At 42.1% G+C, this 19429-nt stretch overlaps 1 protein-coding gene across 2 annotated transcripts in view; it reads left to right on the forward strand.

Moving 5' to 3' along the window:
* The window catches only part of ASB1 (ankyrin repeat and SOCS box containing 1), a 111850-nt gene that overhangs the window by 90520 nt on the left and 1901 nt on the right, over positions 1-19429 (forward strand). For both annotated transcript variants that reach the window (XM_073633680.1, XM_073633681.1), the window contains one exon: positions 9721-10100. In XM_073633680.1, coding sequence (XP_073489781.1) covers positions 9721-10100 — 380 coding nt within the window. The remainder of the gene's footprint in view (positions 1-9720; positions 10101-19429) is intronic.

Consider the following 19429-nt stretch of genomic DNA (forward strand, 5'->3'; position numbering starts at 1 on the left):
TCTTCTGTCTTTCATATCCCAACCATCACAGTCTGGATTATACTTCCACCCCACTTCTTTTGCTCTATTTGAAACCCTAATTAAGCATTGAACCTGACGCATCCATTGCTTCTCTAACACCTCTCCTTGTCTGTCCCTTTTTATTTCACTCCATACATCCGGGTCTAAGCCCGCTGCTCCTTTTACCTTTAAATTTACGAAGGACATCCTTTAAGTCCTGTGCTTCGGTTTTCCCATAAATGTTCTTAATTATCTGTGGCACCGTATAGTGCGCCACAATTCCCTGATGGGGTTTTGTGTTCCTCTGGCCCATTCTAACAGTCCTGCCTAGGTAGCGTGTGGGACACTTAGTGTACAATATAATGCGGCTACAACATATACAAGAATGAATAATTACTTTTATATGCTAGCCCAATAACAAACCAGCTAAGTTACACTAGTTCCTCGTTGCCTTCCTCCTAGGGTGCTAGAATACTAGAAACCTCTTCCGGAATGAGATTTCTGAAACCGAATTACCTTATATGCTAGCCCAATAATAAATAATTACTTTATATGCTAGCCCAATAACAAACCAGAATGCGGCTACAACATATACAAAAATGCGGCTACAACATATACAAGCATTCCTTTAAGTGGCCAGGTATTCGACTAGATCTCCGGACTTTTGGAGATCTTATTCCCTCCCCTTATCTGGGAATCCCTCTCATACACTCTTATCCCTGCTTTATGGAGCAGATAGGGCTTATACTCTCAACCCGTCTATGGTTTATGAGTTAGATGTGAGGTTAAGCATAAGCGTCAGACCCCCAAACTCACAAGCCCTCAGGTTCCCAATCATGTGAGGTAAGGCGCATTCCGTTGCTTAGTTCGGCAATCCCCTTCTAACTCATACCATCCTTGACAAGGCTCATTCACTTTCTCAACAAGACAGACAAGACAGACACAGACAACAACCAAACAGATAATTCCAGCAATATAAACTAAAATATGCAGTAATTCTAGACTCACCACTACAGAGGCTGGTGTTTTAAAACCAGGAGAACCGTAACTGACAGAACGGATAGGCACAAATCAGGGGAGCACAGAATATAAGAAAAATAAAGCTTTTTCTTACCTGCGCAGGTTTTTTGATCTGTGGTTCCCGGAATGCCTGTCCTTTCGTTCCGTCAGCGTAGCTCAGCCACCTCTTGTAGTATCATCGGTGAGTCCCTGTTCAGGCGCCAAAATGTTAGGTTCAACTTTTAAATAAGTTGCTTATAGTTTATATTGCTTTGTCTAATTATTGCTTCATATAGGAATTAAGACACAGAGTCAGGTATGTCTGTATCAAAGTTCTGAGCATAATGGACTGCTGCTCTTTACTTCTTTCAAAGGCCTTTTATAGGCAATTATACAAACAATAGCATCAGCACAGCCCCCCCACAAAGGGCAAGGGTAAACAACAACAGGAGTCACCTGGGCTACGAACACAAGCTTCAACACCATGGCAATACAGTTACAAGAAAACAAAAGCAGCTTCAATTGAGTTCAACAGCCAAAAAGTTACATTCAAAACAGATTTACATGTAGGCATCATATTAAGTGAGAACTCTAAATTAAATCCCTGACCTTATCACAAGATACAGGATCTAGAATCGAAACACAAAAATAACCCGACACCGTCTCTAGAAACACAACTTCTGACTGTTAGAAGACAAACGGTAGATCTATTACAGTACATGGCCAAAGCAGCACTCCAATTTTGTAGGAAACTCTCCTATGAATCAGGAAATAAATGCGGGAAATTACAAGCCAAAGTGGTTAAGCAACAGAAACTACAGGCTTACATACCCCAAATTATTTGGTCTTCGGGAAACAGGACGGCCATGCCCATCCAAATTGCACGAGAGTTTCAAGACTACTATTCCTCCCTATACAACCTCCCGAAACAGCAGACCAATGACAATGATATAAGAGATTATCTTAACCTGTCAGACATCCCTAAACTTTTGGAGGAAACAGGGGCAGCTCTGGAAGAACCTATCACGTTGATGGAACTTCAGAACACCATAAAGGGAATGAAACCAGGTAAAGCTCCAGGACCAGACGGATTTACCCTACAATACTACCAAACCCTCTTACCAATACTAGGCCCACATATGGTCAAATTATTCAACCACCTTACGGAAGGAGGGCGTTTACAAAGAGATACTTTTAAGAGCTCACATCTCCCTCATTCCTAAGGAAGGGAAGTATCCGGCCGCCTGTGGGAGTTATAGACCTATTTCTTTTTTGAATATAGATCTTAAACTCTATACCAAAATACTGGCCAGTAGACTATCTCAGCATATGACAGATCTCATACACCTAGACCAAGTGGGTTTTGTCCCCTCAAGAGAGGCTAGAGACAATACCACCAAAGTACTTAACCTAATACACAGAGCCTCAGTGACCAAAACACCAGGAATCTTTCTCAGCACAGATGCTGAGAAGGCTTTTGACCGGGTGAGCTGGGAATTTATGTTCGCTGTCCTTAAACTTATCGGCTTAGGAAATAAGATGTTACAATGGATTTCTAACATTTACTCCATACCGACCGCTCAAGTTAAAGCCAATGGAGTCATTTCGGCACCCTTTACCATCTCTAACGGTACAAGGCAAGGCTGTCCGCTCTCTCCCCTTCTATTCACCCTAGCTCTAGAGCCATTTTTATGCACAATACGGAAGAACTCAAATATAACAGGCATTACTATAGACCAAAGCCAATACAAGATCTCGGCGTATGCAGATGATCTTTTGTTGTCCCTCACTAATCCTGTAGTTTCCCTACCAAATCTAATTAAAGAATTTAGGAGATATGGGAATTTATCTAATCTGAAAATAAACTTTGATAAGTCCGCAGCCATGGGCATCAATATGACACCCGACGAACTGTCTCCTTTGAAAGATAAATTTAGATTCAAATTGGCAGATAGTCATTTAAAATATTTGGGGACATTTATCCCAAATGATTTGACACGCACTTTTGAACTTAACTTCCCTCCAATGCTGACAAAAGCCAGAGAACTGCTAGAAGAGTGGAGCAAGGGACTCCACTCATGGTTCGGTAGATGTATCTCATCAAAATGTTCATCCTCCCGAAATTTCTCTACCTGTTCCAAGCACTGCCAATCAAGATCCCATCCCTCTACTTTAGACATGTACACTCCCTTTTTACCAAATTTGTATGGTCACATAAGAAACCAAGACTACGCACAAGACTCTTGACATTACCGAAACAACATTGAGGTCTGGCCCTCCCAGACATAAAAAATTACTATCAAGCAGTAAATTTAGGGAGAATCATTGACTGGAACAGACACAGACAAACCAAATTGTGGACGCAGATAGAATACAACCAGGTACATATTCCTCTAAAAGGAGCGATATGGTGCTATGACCCACTCCCCTCAGACATGAAAACACATCCCATCATAGGGGTCACATTACGCGTGGGTTCGAAAATAATCAACATGACCTCTCTGACATCAAAAAACTCCCCCTTATTTCCAATCCTTGGCAACCCGGCGTTTACGCCTGGCTTGAACCTAGCGGAATACAAGACACTCTGGGCAGAGGGTAAGGACCGTGCATTACATTACGTGGACAGAGATCGATGGACATCGATCCAATCATTGACGGACGGCACTGGTAACTTTCAACTTTCTTTTTGGTCAGCTATTCGACTACATAATTTCATCCACTCAGTACCAGACCCAGTACAATTTACACGCGACTTGACAACATTTGAAGAATACTGCAGGGATGACGGCGTACTATCTCAAGTATTAACGAGAACTTATACCCTACTTAACACTCCATCAGAACAACCAGACCTGGGGTTTTTACAAAAATGGGAAAAAGACCTGAAACAGACCTTTACTGACGCTCAAACACAAAACATCCTTAGATTCTCCCTAAAATCATCCATTTGCACGAGAATACAATAAACAAACTACAAGATTCTTACAAGGTGGTACTGTACACCGCAATTACTACACAAACTCTTTCCTACCACGACAGACAAATGTTGGAGGTGTCAATCAGACAGGGGAACACTCCTTCACATCTTTTGGACCTGCCCATTATTGCTACACTACTGGACGACAATAGAGACGATCGTACAAAAATTCACAGATCATAGGATTCAAAAAGATCCAGCGTTCTTTCTGCTGCATGCTACCACAATCCCAGCACAATTATATAAAAAATCCATTGTGCGACACTTGCTCAATGCAGCAAAATCTTGCATCCCAGCTACTTGGAAACAAAACACACCTCCATCCATTGGATTGTGGTTGCGTAAAGTGGAGGATCTTAAGAAACTAGAGGATCTGGTGCATACGGCACAAAACAAACAAGAAAAACATTCTAAAGTCTGGAGGTCATGGAACTTATACATATACTGTGATGAAGGACAATCCTTATTAAATTCTTGAAAGTTCTCCCATGGCTGGTCAAGTGTGGAGGACACTGTTGATGTATCCACCACCTCCGTGCTGAACAATAAACCCTTCCCCTACCCTTCACCCCCCCCCTCCCCTCCCCTCCTTCTCTGCCTTTTCCATCTTTCTTCTTTAAACTGTTGGTCCTAAGTCCAGACGATAGGGAGATGTGCAGTTGGTTTGAGATACAGTCTCTCTAACTAAACACACGATTAGGCGATCAAGATGACACCATATATGCTAGCAAATAAGACCAAGAAAGTTATTCACATTCTGTTTTAAAGCAATAATGCTGTATCCATCAATTGCGACAGTATTATGGATTCTATATTGCAGATAGCAAAGGGACTCTCTTACCAGAATACCCATATGTAACATTTTATTGTTTATCATGACCGCAATTGTTATGTACCCTTCTTGTATTTCTATGTTGAAAAACTTAACAAAATCAATATTTGAAAAAAAAAAAAAGAAGGTTCTATAGGAAATGCTTGAGATTTTTCCCAACCCACCTGAAGACCTGAAATCTCTCCAAACTCCTCCACCACCTGCATCAACTTAGTAAAGGAACTCTTCTCCTTCACTGGACCACAGCAGATGCCCCCTATCTCTGGCGTCTGCCACACTGCCAGGGCCAAAGGCTCAATAGCAAGTGCGAGATTAATAGGGGTTTTAACTGGTTCCCGACCATGTCACACAGACATACTGCGGCACAATGGCTCTCCTGAGTGAAATATCGTACGGGCACGTCCTACCCTTTTTCGACCACCACAGGCGCGCACCCGGGGACCCGATGCGTGTGGCCGGCGGGCACGATCGCTGCCGGCCACGCATGATCGCGTGCATGAGTGCCAGCGTGGGGATTTGTGTGTGTAAACACACAAATCCCTGTGCTGTCAGAGGAGAGGAGCCAAATCGTTTGTTCCTAAGTAGGAAAAACTATATGTCGCCTCTCCTAGTCACTCACATCCCCATACAGTTAGAACACACTGAGGGAACACACAATTAACCCCATGATTGCCCCCTTCCCTGCCAGTGACATTTACATAGTAATCAGTGCATTTTTATAGCACTGATCATTGTATAGATGCCAATGGTTCCAAAAAAAAGTGTCAAAAGTCTCTGATCTGTCCATCACAATAGCGCTAAAATTCACAGATCACTGCCATTACTAGTGTAAAATAATTAAAAATGCCATAAATCTTTCCCATAGTTTGCAGACAGTATAACTTTTGTGAAAACCAATCAATATACCCTTATTGATATTTTGTTACCAAAAATATGTAGAAGAATATATATTGGCCTAAAGTGATGAAGAAATTACCGGTAGTTTTTTAAAAAAAATTTGGGGGATATTTATTATAGTAAAAAATATTGCTTTTTTTTCAAAATTGTCGCTCTTTTTTTATAGTGCAAAAAATAAAAACTGCAGAGGTGATCAAATACCACCAAAAGAAAGCTCTATTTGTGGGAAAAAAGGACGCAAATTTCATTCGGGTACAGTGTCGAATGACCGCGCAATTGTCAGTTAAATTAACACAGTGCAGATTGTAAAAAGTGCTTTGGTCAGGAAGAAGTTAAAATCTTCCGGGGCTCAAGAGGGGAGAGAGTTTACTTCCACTTTCATGAAAAAATGGTTAGTGTGCTGTGAGACAAACAATTGACTGAAAAACTCTGGAACCCTTGGATTTAGTATTTACAACTCTCGCCTGGATGATTGCAGAATTGTGGGGGTGGCAGAAACAGACTTTTGGACATGTACTGTTTTCCCTGTCTTCCCTAGCGCTTTCATTTTCCTCCCTCCTATACTTTATTATTATTATTATTATTATTATTATTATTATTATTATATATATTATATTATACCTCCTTATCATTTCTTTTCTCGCTCTTCTTATTAACATTGTTATACTCTATACCAGTGTTTCTCAATCTTTTTACCATTGAGGAACCTTAAAATAGCATTCAGATCTACAGCTTACGAAACATTGGTGTGATTAGCAAGTTGTGATAGAATAACAATTATTTTAGGAAAAAGCATTAAATGGTAGAAATAAATATTAGAACTTGCCTATTTTATGTGAAACGTGTGCAGTTTTTCTTCTGAAACACACACAACACAGAACATGTCACACAACACGGTACAGTACAGGGCACACAACATGATACAGTTCACATAGTCGGTTACAGGTCACACAACATGGTACAGGTCACATAGCAGGTTACAGGGCACACAACATGGTACAGGTCACAAAGCAGGGTACAGGTCACACAACATGGTATAGGTCACATAGCAGGTTACAGGGCACACAACGTGATAGAGGTCACATAGCAGGGTATATGTCATTTTTGTGCAAATAAATGGTGTGGGCTATCTAGGTGGGGGATTCTACTCCCTTCCAGCCTGTGTCTATTGTTTGTATGCACTTAGAATTACAGGGAGCCGATTGCTTCATCAATCAACATGTATTATCCTGCCCCCATTCAGGGGCAGATACAGAGTCTAGTCTCGGGAGGGGCACTGCATAAAAATAAAGTAAAGAAAGTGTTAAGCCCAGCCGCGACAGTGGCGGCAGTCACTTTTATCAACTTCACAGGAGATCTTTGTGATCCCTCATGGTTCTCCTGATGCGCTACAGCAGCTGTCCCCAACCTTTTTAGCAACAGGCACCAGCTGCGTGGAAGAAAATTATGGCAAGGCCCACGGGGGCGATGCGGTTTTTTGCTGGCAATTTGTCGGGGCGTTGGCTGGTGTTGGAGCTTCAATCACCACTTCACCATGGTTGATATGATGTTAGGATGATTGAAGCGTATTATTTCTATTATTACATTGTTATATAAGATGAAATAGTTCTGCCACCAGATGCAGCTTGTCACTTGCCACGTCACCTGCCATCAGATGCGGATTGTCACTTGCCACATCCCTGACACTAGATGCAGATTGCCACTTGCAACGTCACCTGCCACAAGATGCGGATTGCAGGGAATGGAACACACGGCAGAGTATATCAAATGCAGAGTAGTGCGGGAAGCGGCTGTAATAAGACCTCTCTCATAGTGCGATCCTTCCCTCTGGCCCCTACTTTCCTCCTGTCCACCCAGGTGCTTGTAAATGACATCACCTGTGGTGGACGGGAGAAAGATCGCGCTATGCTAGAGCTCTAATTACAGTGCTACTCTGCATGTTGGCTGAGACTTGATATACCCGTCAGCTGCTTGTGATTGACGGGCAGATTGCTGCAGAACCCCGGTTGAGATACACTGCTCTATACTCTTGCGCTCACACTCATATGTCAATGGGAGGTTATACAGTGGGTATAGAAAAGAATCCCCCCCCCCCCCCCCCCCCCCCAGAATCACATTTTGTTGCTTTGCAGCCTGAAATGAAGACAGACACAGTTTTTGTTTTCTCCAGCTGAATTTATTTATTTGCAACTTATAACATCCAAGTGAAGGATATAACATCAATATGTCAGAAGAAAATAAAAACCAGGACCACCCCCCCCCCCCCCCCAAAAAAAAAATGACTTGTAAACTCAATTAGGTATAGCTAATCACCTTCTTAATGACACACAAAGCCATTTGACTTTTGCATCTGATCAGCTGTGGTCATTATGATTAGCTCAGCATTTATTTACCGTTGTGATACTTAGATATGATATTGTTTACTATGGTTTATCCCTTTTCTAAGAATGTACTTTAGGATATATCATACAGAAATGTTTTTTTTTTTTTTTTTTAAGAGTCAGCCATTGTCAACTGACTGCTGTTCTCCTATTGATTATACACTGTATACTTATATAATCTTAAACGCACTCTCAGGTATCTTTTCTTCTTTTGTATTTTGTACCACTTTTCTTTTAACCACTTAAGGACCGATCTCAAATTTTTGAGATTTGTTGTTTACAAGGTAAAAACAGTTATTTTTTTATAGAAAATTACTTAGAACTCCCAAGCATTATACTTTTTTTTTTTCTAACACCCTAGAGAATAAAATGGCGGTCGTTGCAATACTTTGTCACACCGTATTTGTGCAGCAGTCTTACAAACGCACTTTTTTTGGAATGTAAACATCCCTTGTAATAGACAAAAAGCATGACAGGACCTCTTAAGTATGAGATCTGGAGTCAAAAAGACCTCAGATCTCATATTTACACTAAAATGCAATAAAAAAATTTTGTCATTTAAAACAGTTTTTTTTAAAAACGGGCCTTTAAGAGCTATGGGCGGAAGTGACGTTTGGACGTCGCTTCCGCCCAGCAATGATATGGAGACAGGTGGGGGCCATCTTCCCCTCACTCATCTCCATACCCAGCGTGGGTCAACATCTGATCGCCTCCGCTGCTGCCGACAGCTCCGGTAAGTGGCGGAGGGCACCAGAGTGCGGCGGGAGGGGGGCCCCTCTCCCGCTGCTGACAAAAGTGATCTTGTGGCCAATCCGCCGCAGAGACCACTGTTATCAGAAACCGGACCTCCGGCCGAAAAAGAGGACACCGGGGTTATGGCAGCTAGCTGCTGCCATAACAACGATATTCCTCTTCAAACTTAGGACATATATCGGTGTGCGGCAGTCCGGAAAATGCGTGTATTTGTGGTGCTTTTTTGGTTAGTGTTTTTATGTTTAACAACCAGTCTCCTTCTCGAAAAAAAACACCAATGTATGAAAACACATCAAAAACCCGCTTTAATAATGCACAAAAAGCATGTGAAAAGCACACGCACAGGCTACTGTCAAATGCACTTGTTAATGAATTCTGAATGATCTTAGAAGCATCTCAGACTGCTCTCAAACTGATGCTATTGACACAAGCACAAAGCCTGTCAGCACAGGCTCTTACTGTACTGGTGACAACAGATTCATCAGGTAAGAAATGAGAGAAAATCTGCAATAGAGATACAAACAGCAATAAAAAACTGACAAGGTACTTAGTTATTTCATACTCAAATTTATAAAGCATTTTTATTTGTCTATGTTGCTGTTGGACATTCTCCCTCTCATCCTGACGGGCGAAACCATAGTCAACAGGACAGTGATAAGAAAATTCGAACAGAACCCAGTAAAAACCCATTAGGGTTTTAGAGGTATTGCTTGGCATAGAAGGAAATGTGTTCTATAACGTCTTTGTGAAATATATTTATATATTAATATATTTATAGAGGTTAGATATGTGTAGAGGTAATTTTAAACATGCAAATTCAACCCTGTCTTGGCTGTATTCTTACAACAACTATTTACTTTTTTCTCCCCTATTTTCAGATATGGTGCAGATGTGGATGTTGATCACCAGCTGTCATGTGGATTGGGATCTTCCCCTCGATGCCTGACATCATTATCATGCACACCATTGTATATTAGTGCAGTGTATGACAGTTTGCCTTGCTTCCGTCTCCTGCTGCAGGCTGGTGCCAACCCTGACTATAACAGCTGGAGTATGGTATGCGAAACAAACTTTTCACGGGCGTCTCCATCTTGTCTGTTGGAGGCAGTTCTCCGGCATGGATGCGATCAACCATTTGTTCAGCTGCTTATTGACTACGGGGCAAATCTGAGTCTTGTACGCAAGGAACCTAGTGTTGAGGAAAGCTCCAGGAGAAAAGTGAACCAAGAGGCTCTGAAACTCTTCAGGGAGGCAAGATGTGAGTCATGATACACGCGTGCGTGCGTGCGTGTGTGTGTGTGTATGTGTCAGTCAGTCGCTAGCACTCACAAAGGTAATTTTTTTTTTCTTATTCTTGCAAAACCACTCAGTCAGAAATATTAACATATAAGCCAGTCAAGAGAGAACCCAATGTAATTAAAGTGACTCTAAAGCCTAAACATTTTTTACCTTACAGCATTCCTTGCATTAGGGTAAAAAAATGTTTAGGCTTCAGCATCCCCCCATCACCCTCCCCCCCCCCCCTTTTTACTTATCTGAGCCTTCATTCAATCCAGGGAGTGCACATCTGCAGCTCTTCTCTCCCCTCACTTCCGGGTTTTGCTGGCTTAGCTGGGGCTCCCACTGTTGTCAATCAAAGCCAGTGGCGAGGGAGTGTGGGGGGGCCGAGTCCCGTTGCCTGTGTCAACGGACGCGACAGCAGGGCTCAGGAGCAAACACACAAGTGTCCTCATGGGAAGCGGTTTCCCATGGGGGCACTGGACAGAGGAGGGGGCCAAGAACGCCAGCAGGGGACCCGAGAAGAGGAGGTTTGGGCCACTCTGTGCATTTCCAGGTAAGTATAGACATGTTTTGTTGTTTTTTGTTTTTTTTTTTAATTACCTTTGCAATCACTTTTAAGTAGTTCTACCAGGTTTGACTGGGAAGTTTGTCAATCATAGTTTTGTATATTTGGCGAGTCAACAACAGTTTCACTTGGTTGAACCTAATGGCAGAAATACACGATAAGAAAATCGGGCGACAATTTCCGTTCTGCAAACGATTGGCCGATTTTCTGCTCGTTGATGCCCAGCAAGTAATACCCGGTATCGATATTGTGAACGAAAAAGACTGAAAAAAATGGAAAAATTGTGTTGTATCGTTTGCGAACGAATGACATTCTATTAGTTGGTGTGAAGGTCGTCGGTAAAACATCTCTTTATCTCTTTTACATTATGGGACCTGTGTAGGGGAGATGACAGATTGCTGTTCATTCTCTGCATGAACAGACGATCTGTCTCTTCTCCCCTCAGAGAACCGGAAACTGTGTGTTTACACACACAGATCCCGGTTCTCCGTGTGTCAGCAGCGATTGTGGGAGCCCGGCGGTGATCGTGACCAGCGGGCACTCGCATCGGCTCCGGGGGTGAGCATCGTGCTCTCGTGCCCCTAGTGGCCACAGGACGAAGCGACGTAACATAACGTCGGTTCGCCCAGCCATGTCATTCTGCCGCAGTACAACTGCGGTGGCTGGTCGGCAAGTGGTTAAACCCGAAAGCAAACATTTATTATATTGCAGCTTACTAATGGCTGCATTAGTTTTCTTTTTTAGACTTTCTTTCCCTTATTTTTACCTGGTGAAATGCCCAGTACGTCTGTTGTTTTTCAAAAGAACAAGCTGTCCTGCAGATGTAGCAGTTAGAGTTAAAAGGATAAGTTCACATTTTCTGGCAGGTCTTCAGTTTTCATAAAAAATAGAAGCGTTTGATTGCCATTACTGGCCCAGCCATCCCATGTGCATATCTCTCACCTTATCCACAGGAGGTTTTAAAATCTTGTCAGTTTGTTTGTATTTTTAAAATGATTTTCAAATTCCATCACTTCCTCAGCTTTCACTTCTTGTAGGTCATCTCTCAGAAGCCTTCACTTCCTTGTTGCATCATAGAAGAGGGTGTGATAGGGTGTGTTCACCACTCTGGACCACACCTCCCTCATTACAATACTACCATCCCCCCACTTCCTATACAATCTGATTGTACAATCTCCTTTGGATCTCCCATCAACTATGTAGTACAAGGGCCTGTCTTGTTTGATACAAATTGAATGGATTGTTCAGGCGTGGCCTATTTAATAGTTCTAGTAAACCTAAAGGAAATTGTACAGAGATTGTACAATCAGATTGCATAGTGTATAGCCATCTTTATACAAGTACATTGGAGGGAGTGGATGGAGACACTCAGTTGTCAGGCCTCCTTCACATCTCCATGTAGAGAAAACTCACATTCGCATGCGTTTGTTTTGGAGGGTTTTCACTGGTCACGCATAGGGCAGCCCATTCACTTGAATGGGCTGCCCTACACGCAACAATCACCCCAGTGAAGCTCGATAACTTTTTTGGAATGGAGCATGGTGCGTTACTGCAGTTTTTGGTGCGTTTGCCGCACTTGGGGTGCCTTCAGCATGTAATAACAACGCAAGCACGATTCACATTTGCAGTGTTTCTGAAACACATGGCAAAGCACACATTTTCTGTGTGGTTTGCCATGCGTTTGGAAACACACAGATGTGAATGTAGCCTCATTGTTCTTGTGTAAATGCACCAATTTCACTTTCAGGCCCCACTCATACCTAGAGTAGTGGGAGCGCATGTGTTTTTTTGGTAGTTTTTTCAGTGACACACATAGGGCAGCCTGTTGACTTCAATGGGCTGTGCTACACGTGGCAAAGTAACTCATGAGACATAGGTGGGTTGCACGTTTTTTTACTGCATTTGTCACCTGTTTTTTCATGTGGCAAAATGTGTGTTTGCTTCTGTGTTTGGTGTGCCGTAGTCAATTAACCGCAGTTGTACTGCAACATGGCTCGGCTGAGCAAATCAACATTATGTTACGTCGCGCACGCTGCTCGCCCCCGGAACCGGTGCAAGACCGCCGGGCTCCCGCGATCGCTCGTAACATGGCAAGAACCTTCATGGCAAGAAGGTTCTCTGAGAGAAGAAGTGACAGATCGTCTGTTCATATAAAGTATGAACAGCGATCTGTCATCTTCCCTAGTCTGTCCCATCACCCCTCCGGTTAGAACACACACTAGGGAACACAATTAACCCCTTGATCGCCCCCTAGTGTTAACCCCTTCACTGCCAGTGACATTTTTACAGTAATCAATGCATTTTTTTATAGCACTGATCGCTGTATTAATGCCAGTAGTCCCAAAAATTGTCCGATGTGTCTGCCATAATGTCGCAGTCACGATAAAAATCGCAGATCGCCGCCATTACTAGTAAAAAAAAATAATACAAATGCTATAAATCTATCCCCGATTTTGTAGACGCTATAACTTTTGCGCAAACCAATCAATATACACTTATTGTGATTTTTATTACCAAAAATATGTAGAAGAATACATATCGGCCTAAACTGAGACAAAATTTGCTTTTAAAAAAAAAATTAGGGATATTTAGTACAGCAAAAAGTACAAAATATTGTGTTTTTTTTTTTTTCAAAATTGTCGCTCTTTTTTTGTTTATAGTTCAAAAAATAAAAACCGCAGAGATGATCAAATACCACCAAAAGAAAGCTCTATTTGTGGGAAAAAAGGACGTCAGTTTTGTTTGGGTACAACGTCGCACGACCGCGCAATTGTCAATTAAAGCGACGCAGTGCCGAATCGCAAAAAGTGCTCTGGTCAGGAAGGGGGTAAGATTTTCCCGGGCTGAAGCGGTTAATGACACTAAAAGCGCAACACTGTACAATCTCTTTTAGATTTACCAAAACGATATAATAGGAGGACACACCATCTATTCAATCAGGCCCTTGCACTACATCAGGGGTGTCCCGTGGGCTGCATGCCGGTCCCAGAGAGTTTAGCATGCAACCTGAACCTGTCTGAAGGGACGCCAGACAGATGCACATGTGAAGGCCGGAGATGCTGTAAAAACATAGTTGATGGGTTAAAGGTGTGCTAATGAGGTCAGCTGGTAAACTCCTTCTTATGTCTTACTGGTTTCTCCATCCCAAATCTATTCGAGGGAGTCTCTGAAGCTTTAAGAAATATAGCAAGGGTAAGGCAAGGTCTTGTTCTCAGAATCAAAGAAAGCTTTTATTTTTCTGCAACCAAGGTACGTTAACGGTATATTGGTAAATAGGGGGGCTGGATTTTAGGGGAAAAAAAAGGTGAAGTCAGCCTTTAACACTGACAAGGGTGCTTACAATGGTCAGCTTTAATGTAAAATTTTCATACAAAAAAGTTATACATAACTGCTATAAAGTATGAGCTGCAGCTTGGCTTCAATTTGTTAGTGCATCTAAATCTGCTAGTACATGTAACACTCCCCTACCTGTCATTCCCTGGCTACTACATCGAAAAAGGCAGCTAATCAAGCACAATTTGTGCTTGATTAGCTGCACTGGAGAGCAGGGAAGACCTTGGGGATATAATTGATCCATAATGTCTCTATAAAGAGTACCTGTCACCTGCCCAAGGCTATCACAAAGGGGGTTTATTAGCCCCCAGGTGATAGTAAGAGAGTTAAATGGGAACAAAAAATTAAGTGTAAAAAAATAATATTTTTTCATTTTTATTTTTTTTGAAGTACCCCCATACACCCCCCACATGCATACACATAAATGCAAACGTTCGTAGATCCTGCATGTGTACGTAAACAGGTACCTTTACAACCACCTGAGCCTCTTACCCAAGAAAGCCCATCACCCTGCTCTACAAATTTAAACAGCCGGTAGTGTTTAAAATCCCTGCTACCAGCTACTTTTTATAAACAGCACTGGTTGACAAGTGGTTAAAACCATATACTGTTTTTTTGATAGGAGTACAGCTCTTCCCTAAAATGTTAAAGCAGAACTAAAGGGCTCCTGAATTACCCCCCTCCCCACTTCCGCCTTGCCGTTTGTACAGAACCCGTGCATGTGCAGATGTGCCACTGGTCTCTTCCAGGCATTTGGAAGCTACCAGTGGTGTATCTGTGCACGTGTGGCAGATTTCCATGCATGCGCAAAAATGCTGCTAGCTTCTGTTGAATGGAGAGTATAGCACCCAACAGCATTTGTGCTGGGTAGCAATTAGAGCTGGTCTTGGGGCCTGACCTAGGCTGGAAACCCAGAAGTGATGCTATGCAGCAAAAAAAGAAAAATGGTAAATCATAAAATAAAAATTTCTAGCATTTGTGTAAGAGGTAGAGAGGAGTGACATATTTGTTTGAATTTGAATCATTCTGCTTTACCATGATATTACAGACAGCAACAATTTTACATGGTACTCACAATAGAATTTAGTTCTGTTTGACCAGTGGCATGCCTAGCATATCTGGCACCTGGAGCCAATCATTTTTTAACACACAAAAAAATAACTAAAGCAACATGCTCAGTGCACTGCTTAAATGTGTGTGTTCAAAATGTATAGGGGCTTAAAGGGCAATGGTTAAATAGACCAGAGCCTACTCACAGTACCCATATGCCACAGTACGTGTATGTACACTCTATCTGTAATGCACAGTGTACAGAGCCAAGGAGTGCATAATATAACCAAAAATTACCTCTTCCTGCAAGTACAAATTTCCCCTGCCTGTAATCTGAGCAGATAACAGCACAGAACCTTATCAGTAAACACTGTTCTAAGTTCTCTTATGGACTACAGTACAACTCTATCAATGTTATGGAGATAAGGAGGGAAGGTGGTAAACCACTTTCTGTCTTAGAGCAACAAAGCTGCTGCCCTATACATAGTCTGGTGAGTGAACATTGTCACCCTATTACCAAAAAGCCTGAAAAAAACATGCATCTATCACATATAAGGAACAAGAGACCAATTTTTGGTTCTTAGGCTTAAAACAATAAGGTCTGCAGATACCATAGCAATTTCGATTTGCCCCAGTTGAAGACCTTTTAGTGTCGAAGCGCATCGGGCTAGCATTTCTTGTACCCCACATTGCTTTTATTCTCTTTTTATACATATTTTTGTGATCACTTTTATTGTACCATTTTTGATACATGACCGATTATCAATAAACCATCTGGTTTGACCTACACTATCCGGAGTCCCTCTTCCTTCTTTTTCCCACGTTTGCTGTTTGGAGTCCATGAGGAAGTGTTTTTGGGCAACATTTATCTGGATCATAGATTGCCTGTGGAATCCATGGACCAGGAGTCGGGGACACCACATTGGACCTACCTGACCATCTCCTGTGTACAGCACCCAATCCAGACCTCAAAGGATCTCTAGCCTGTTTGACCCATTTGTCGTACGACATTTAGGGTCCACCCCAGTCGGTAAAAGAGTATTTATCTTTTGAAGTGTTACTGAGAGTGACTACAGACAAGTGATTTCCATCCTCATGTGACTGGAGACACCCTCACGGGAAGAGCCCCTCTCTTCACATTTTTGTGGACTGTTACTCGATGTTTGATTTATATATCCACTGTGTTGAGCACAGTCATTTGCTATTTTCTGTATTTTATTTTTTGTTTTGTGTACTCACGCATCACACTTAAAAATGTATTTGTACTACATTCAGGGTACATACACTATTTTTTAGTGCCACACTGTCACTTTAAGAATGTGTACCACAATTAGATGTAACAGCCTCAGCTGTCATTCAGCATCTCAATATATGCCTATATAATTATAATGTGAGGTTCACAGGCAAACTTAGCAGCCTGAAACTTCTTTGTAAGTGTTCTCCAGAGCACTTAGACTGATTTATGGAATGTTTGGCAATCAGAATATAAATATCAATTGAAAAGAAGATGCAGATTTCCGCAGAAATCCACCAAAGTTCATGTGAACAATCTTCTTTATCCAAAGCTATTTTTTTCTTTAAAGATTTTTTTTTAAAGTGCAGCCTAAAGCTTACCATACACTGTTAGAATTTTCCTCCGAACCGGCCGAAATTCACTCAGTGGGTGGTCACTCACTGTTGTGCACTACCATTGAGTTAAACAACCCCCAACTTGTCACACTTGGTGGAGGATGCAGGCAAAAGACTGTGGAGTTTCGGATCCTCGCATGCAAAAAACAGTGAGTTTACTCCACGCCAGAAGTGTCTTTTCAGGGCTTTTTCTGCCCACTTTTATTTAAAACAGCAAAGAAAAGATGAACAAAAGATATCAGTTGCCCACGCAGCCATTTCCACCGTCATTGTAACTTGCACAACAAAAATACTTTAGCCTCATTGTTCACTCTTTGGCAATCCTACCACTCAGGCCTCATGGCTTGGTCCTCCTGACCATCAAACACACATCCCAGTGCTTGTGCAGAAACACTATATCTGTCAGCTTGTCTTTCATTGTCTTGCTGCTCCACCATGCACTCAGGCTTTGGCTTCTATCTGTCCTGGACAACACGGTGCAGACATGGGCCTCTCTTCTCCCTTGCGCACACAGTCTCCCGGGAGGGTGGAGCCCTGAACTCTAAGCCTGGCACTTATATAGATCCAGCACACACACCTGCACAATTAGTGTGCCTGTTCTCTGCAAAATCTAGCCTAGACTGTCATCTTAGAACATGGTATAACCTCACCCTGCCACAGGGGTCAGCACAAGTCTGACCACTGCAGGATGTGATTCCAAAGAATCAAACTGAGAACTGACTACACAGTAATGTATCTGCTTCAGTGCCCTGATGTGGTCAGTTTTAAATGGAAAAGCAGGGGTCTGGCAGGATCACCTGGTATTTCAAAGTAAGCAATGCAAAAAGCATACTTTTTAATACAAGTACAAGGTAAAACAAACACATACCAGAAATATAAAATGTTGGATACGCTTAAAGCTTCATGCACACTGGGGCTTTTAAAAACTGCTGGCAGAAGAAAGGCAGCTTCAAAAACGAGCCTAAGCTGTATATTTGCAAACGTGTTTAGGAGCATCAAGCGTTTGGGCCTTTTATTTAATTGGACAGGCTAATAATTTATTCTGGCCATTGAAATGAAAAAAATGCTCAACCATGTTTAGACTATTTTACCCGCGTTGTGTTTTATATGCTCAAAAGCTCCTCTCCTGAATGTGACTTGGGGGGGGTTCTTGCTATCAACTCCTGTAAATTCCTATAGTGTGTATGGACACATAGGCATTAAGAGGGGCATTAAGAGGCAGAGAAGTAAAAAAAAAAAAAAAAAAAAAGTACCTGTAAAGGCAGAGTTTTTGAACTCAAGTGTGCATGAGGCCTAAGCAAACAGAGATTTTCCAAAGCACAGTTGACTTTCAGGATAAGCATTGAGAAAGAAACTATCAACTGTAATATTGAGGAGCCTACTTTGGCAACAGAGTTGTTAGATACCTCAGTTTCTATTTGGTTCTAAAGACTTTTATATACTGTACATAGAATATTATCTGAAGCATTTATGTAATGAAAATGCACAAGTTTATTGTTTTAGATATAGTAGCCCCTTAAAGAGTAAGGACCATGGTCCCCAGGGGTTCTTCTGCAATGTTTAGCCATCCTATCCTCTTTGGATTAGTCTCTGGGGCCCTTAGAAGTCTGTTGGGCAATATTGCACCCGCTTGGGCTAAGGCAGCAGAGGATAGGCTGGAGAGTTTATCCTGGACTGGCCTAGATTATTTTTTTTTTGTTTGCCAGTGTTCAATCCTCCTGTGGGTGACAGTATAAACTAAAACGTGAAAGTCTTCTGTGTTCATTAATGGACTCCAAGAAAAGGATTTGACAGTTACAGGGGGGAAGGGGATGGCTCTTTCTCAAAGAGGGTAATTCACTGACTCCCGAATCACGCCACAGGACTAAAGAACAAGGGCTGTACTCTGGTGATCCCAGCTGTTTTTGGCAACAGCAAGATTCCAGCTATGATTTATGAAGGTTCAGGATTTGGCCAAATCATTGCTGCATCTGGTCAACCAGAGACACCATATCCAAAAAGTCAATACCTGCTGTTTTTTTCACATGAGGCCACCTTAGTATAGTACAATGGGGGTTGTTTGAGAAAGTTCCAGGGCAAACACTGGAGCCAACAACCTAGAGAACATAGGGGTTACTAAGGCAAGACTGACAAGTGAGAGCAGTAAGAGGGGGGAAGCTGTAAGCATACATCCTTGCTGACCACAGAAGCCAAAAAGTGCCTCTGGGAATGGAGAGAATGGTATATTTGGTAACTACCATGGAAAGGATCTGGATGTACAGACCCAAAGGGAGCCAAATGTTCTCTTTGGGGAAAGGGATCAGAGACAATTTTTAAATACTGACTGATAATACACAAGAGCTAGGACAATGAGGACTAGACCACGCATGCTTAGGTGGAAGCATGCAGTATGTGTTGTCTTGATGAATAAATATTATCAGAGGAAGTGATGGGTGTGCAGCCTGTTTACTTTAGGGTCTACAAAGTTTTGTGTTTAACATAATCCCTGTGGAATGGGAAGTCCAGTAAGTGGTCAGAGGTACCAAGGCCATGTCAGGGTGTTTCCAATTTTTACAGAGAAAGACCCTAAAGAGCAGGTGCAATGGGAAGGTCTATAGTAGCAGGGGCTCTGAAAAACCCATGATTGGATATAGCCCTTTGATCCTACATATTCAGAGTAGTGTGCACCACATCAATTGGAGCTGAACCATGCTCTTAATTCTAGAGCATTATTGCAAAAATTGCTAATC

Source organism: Aquarana catesbeiana, linkage group LG06, assembly GCF_042186555.1.
Source record: "Aquarana catesbeiana isolate 2022-GZ linkage group LG06, ASM4218655v1, whole genome shotgun sequence".
Taxonomy (NCBI): domain Eukaryota; kingdom Metazoa; phylum Chordata; class Amphibia; order Anura; family Ranidae; genus Aquarana; species Aquarana catesbeiana.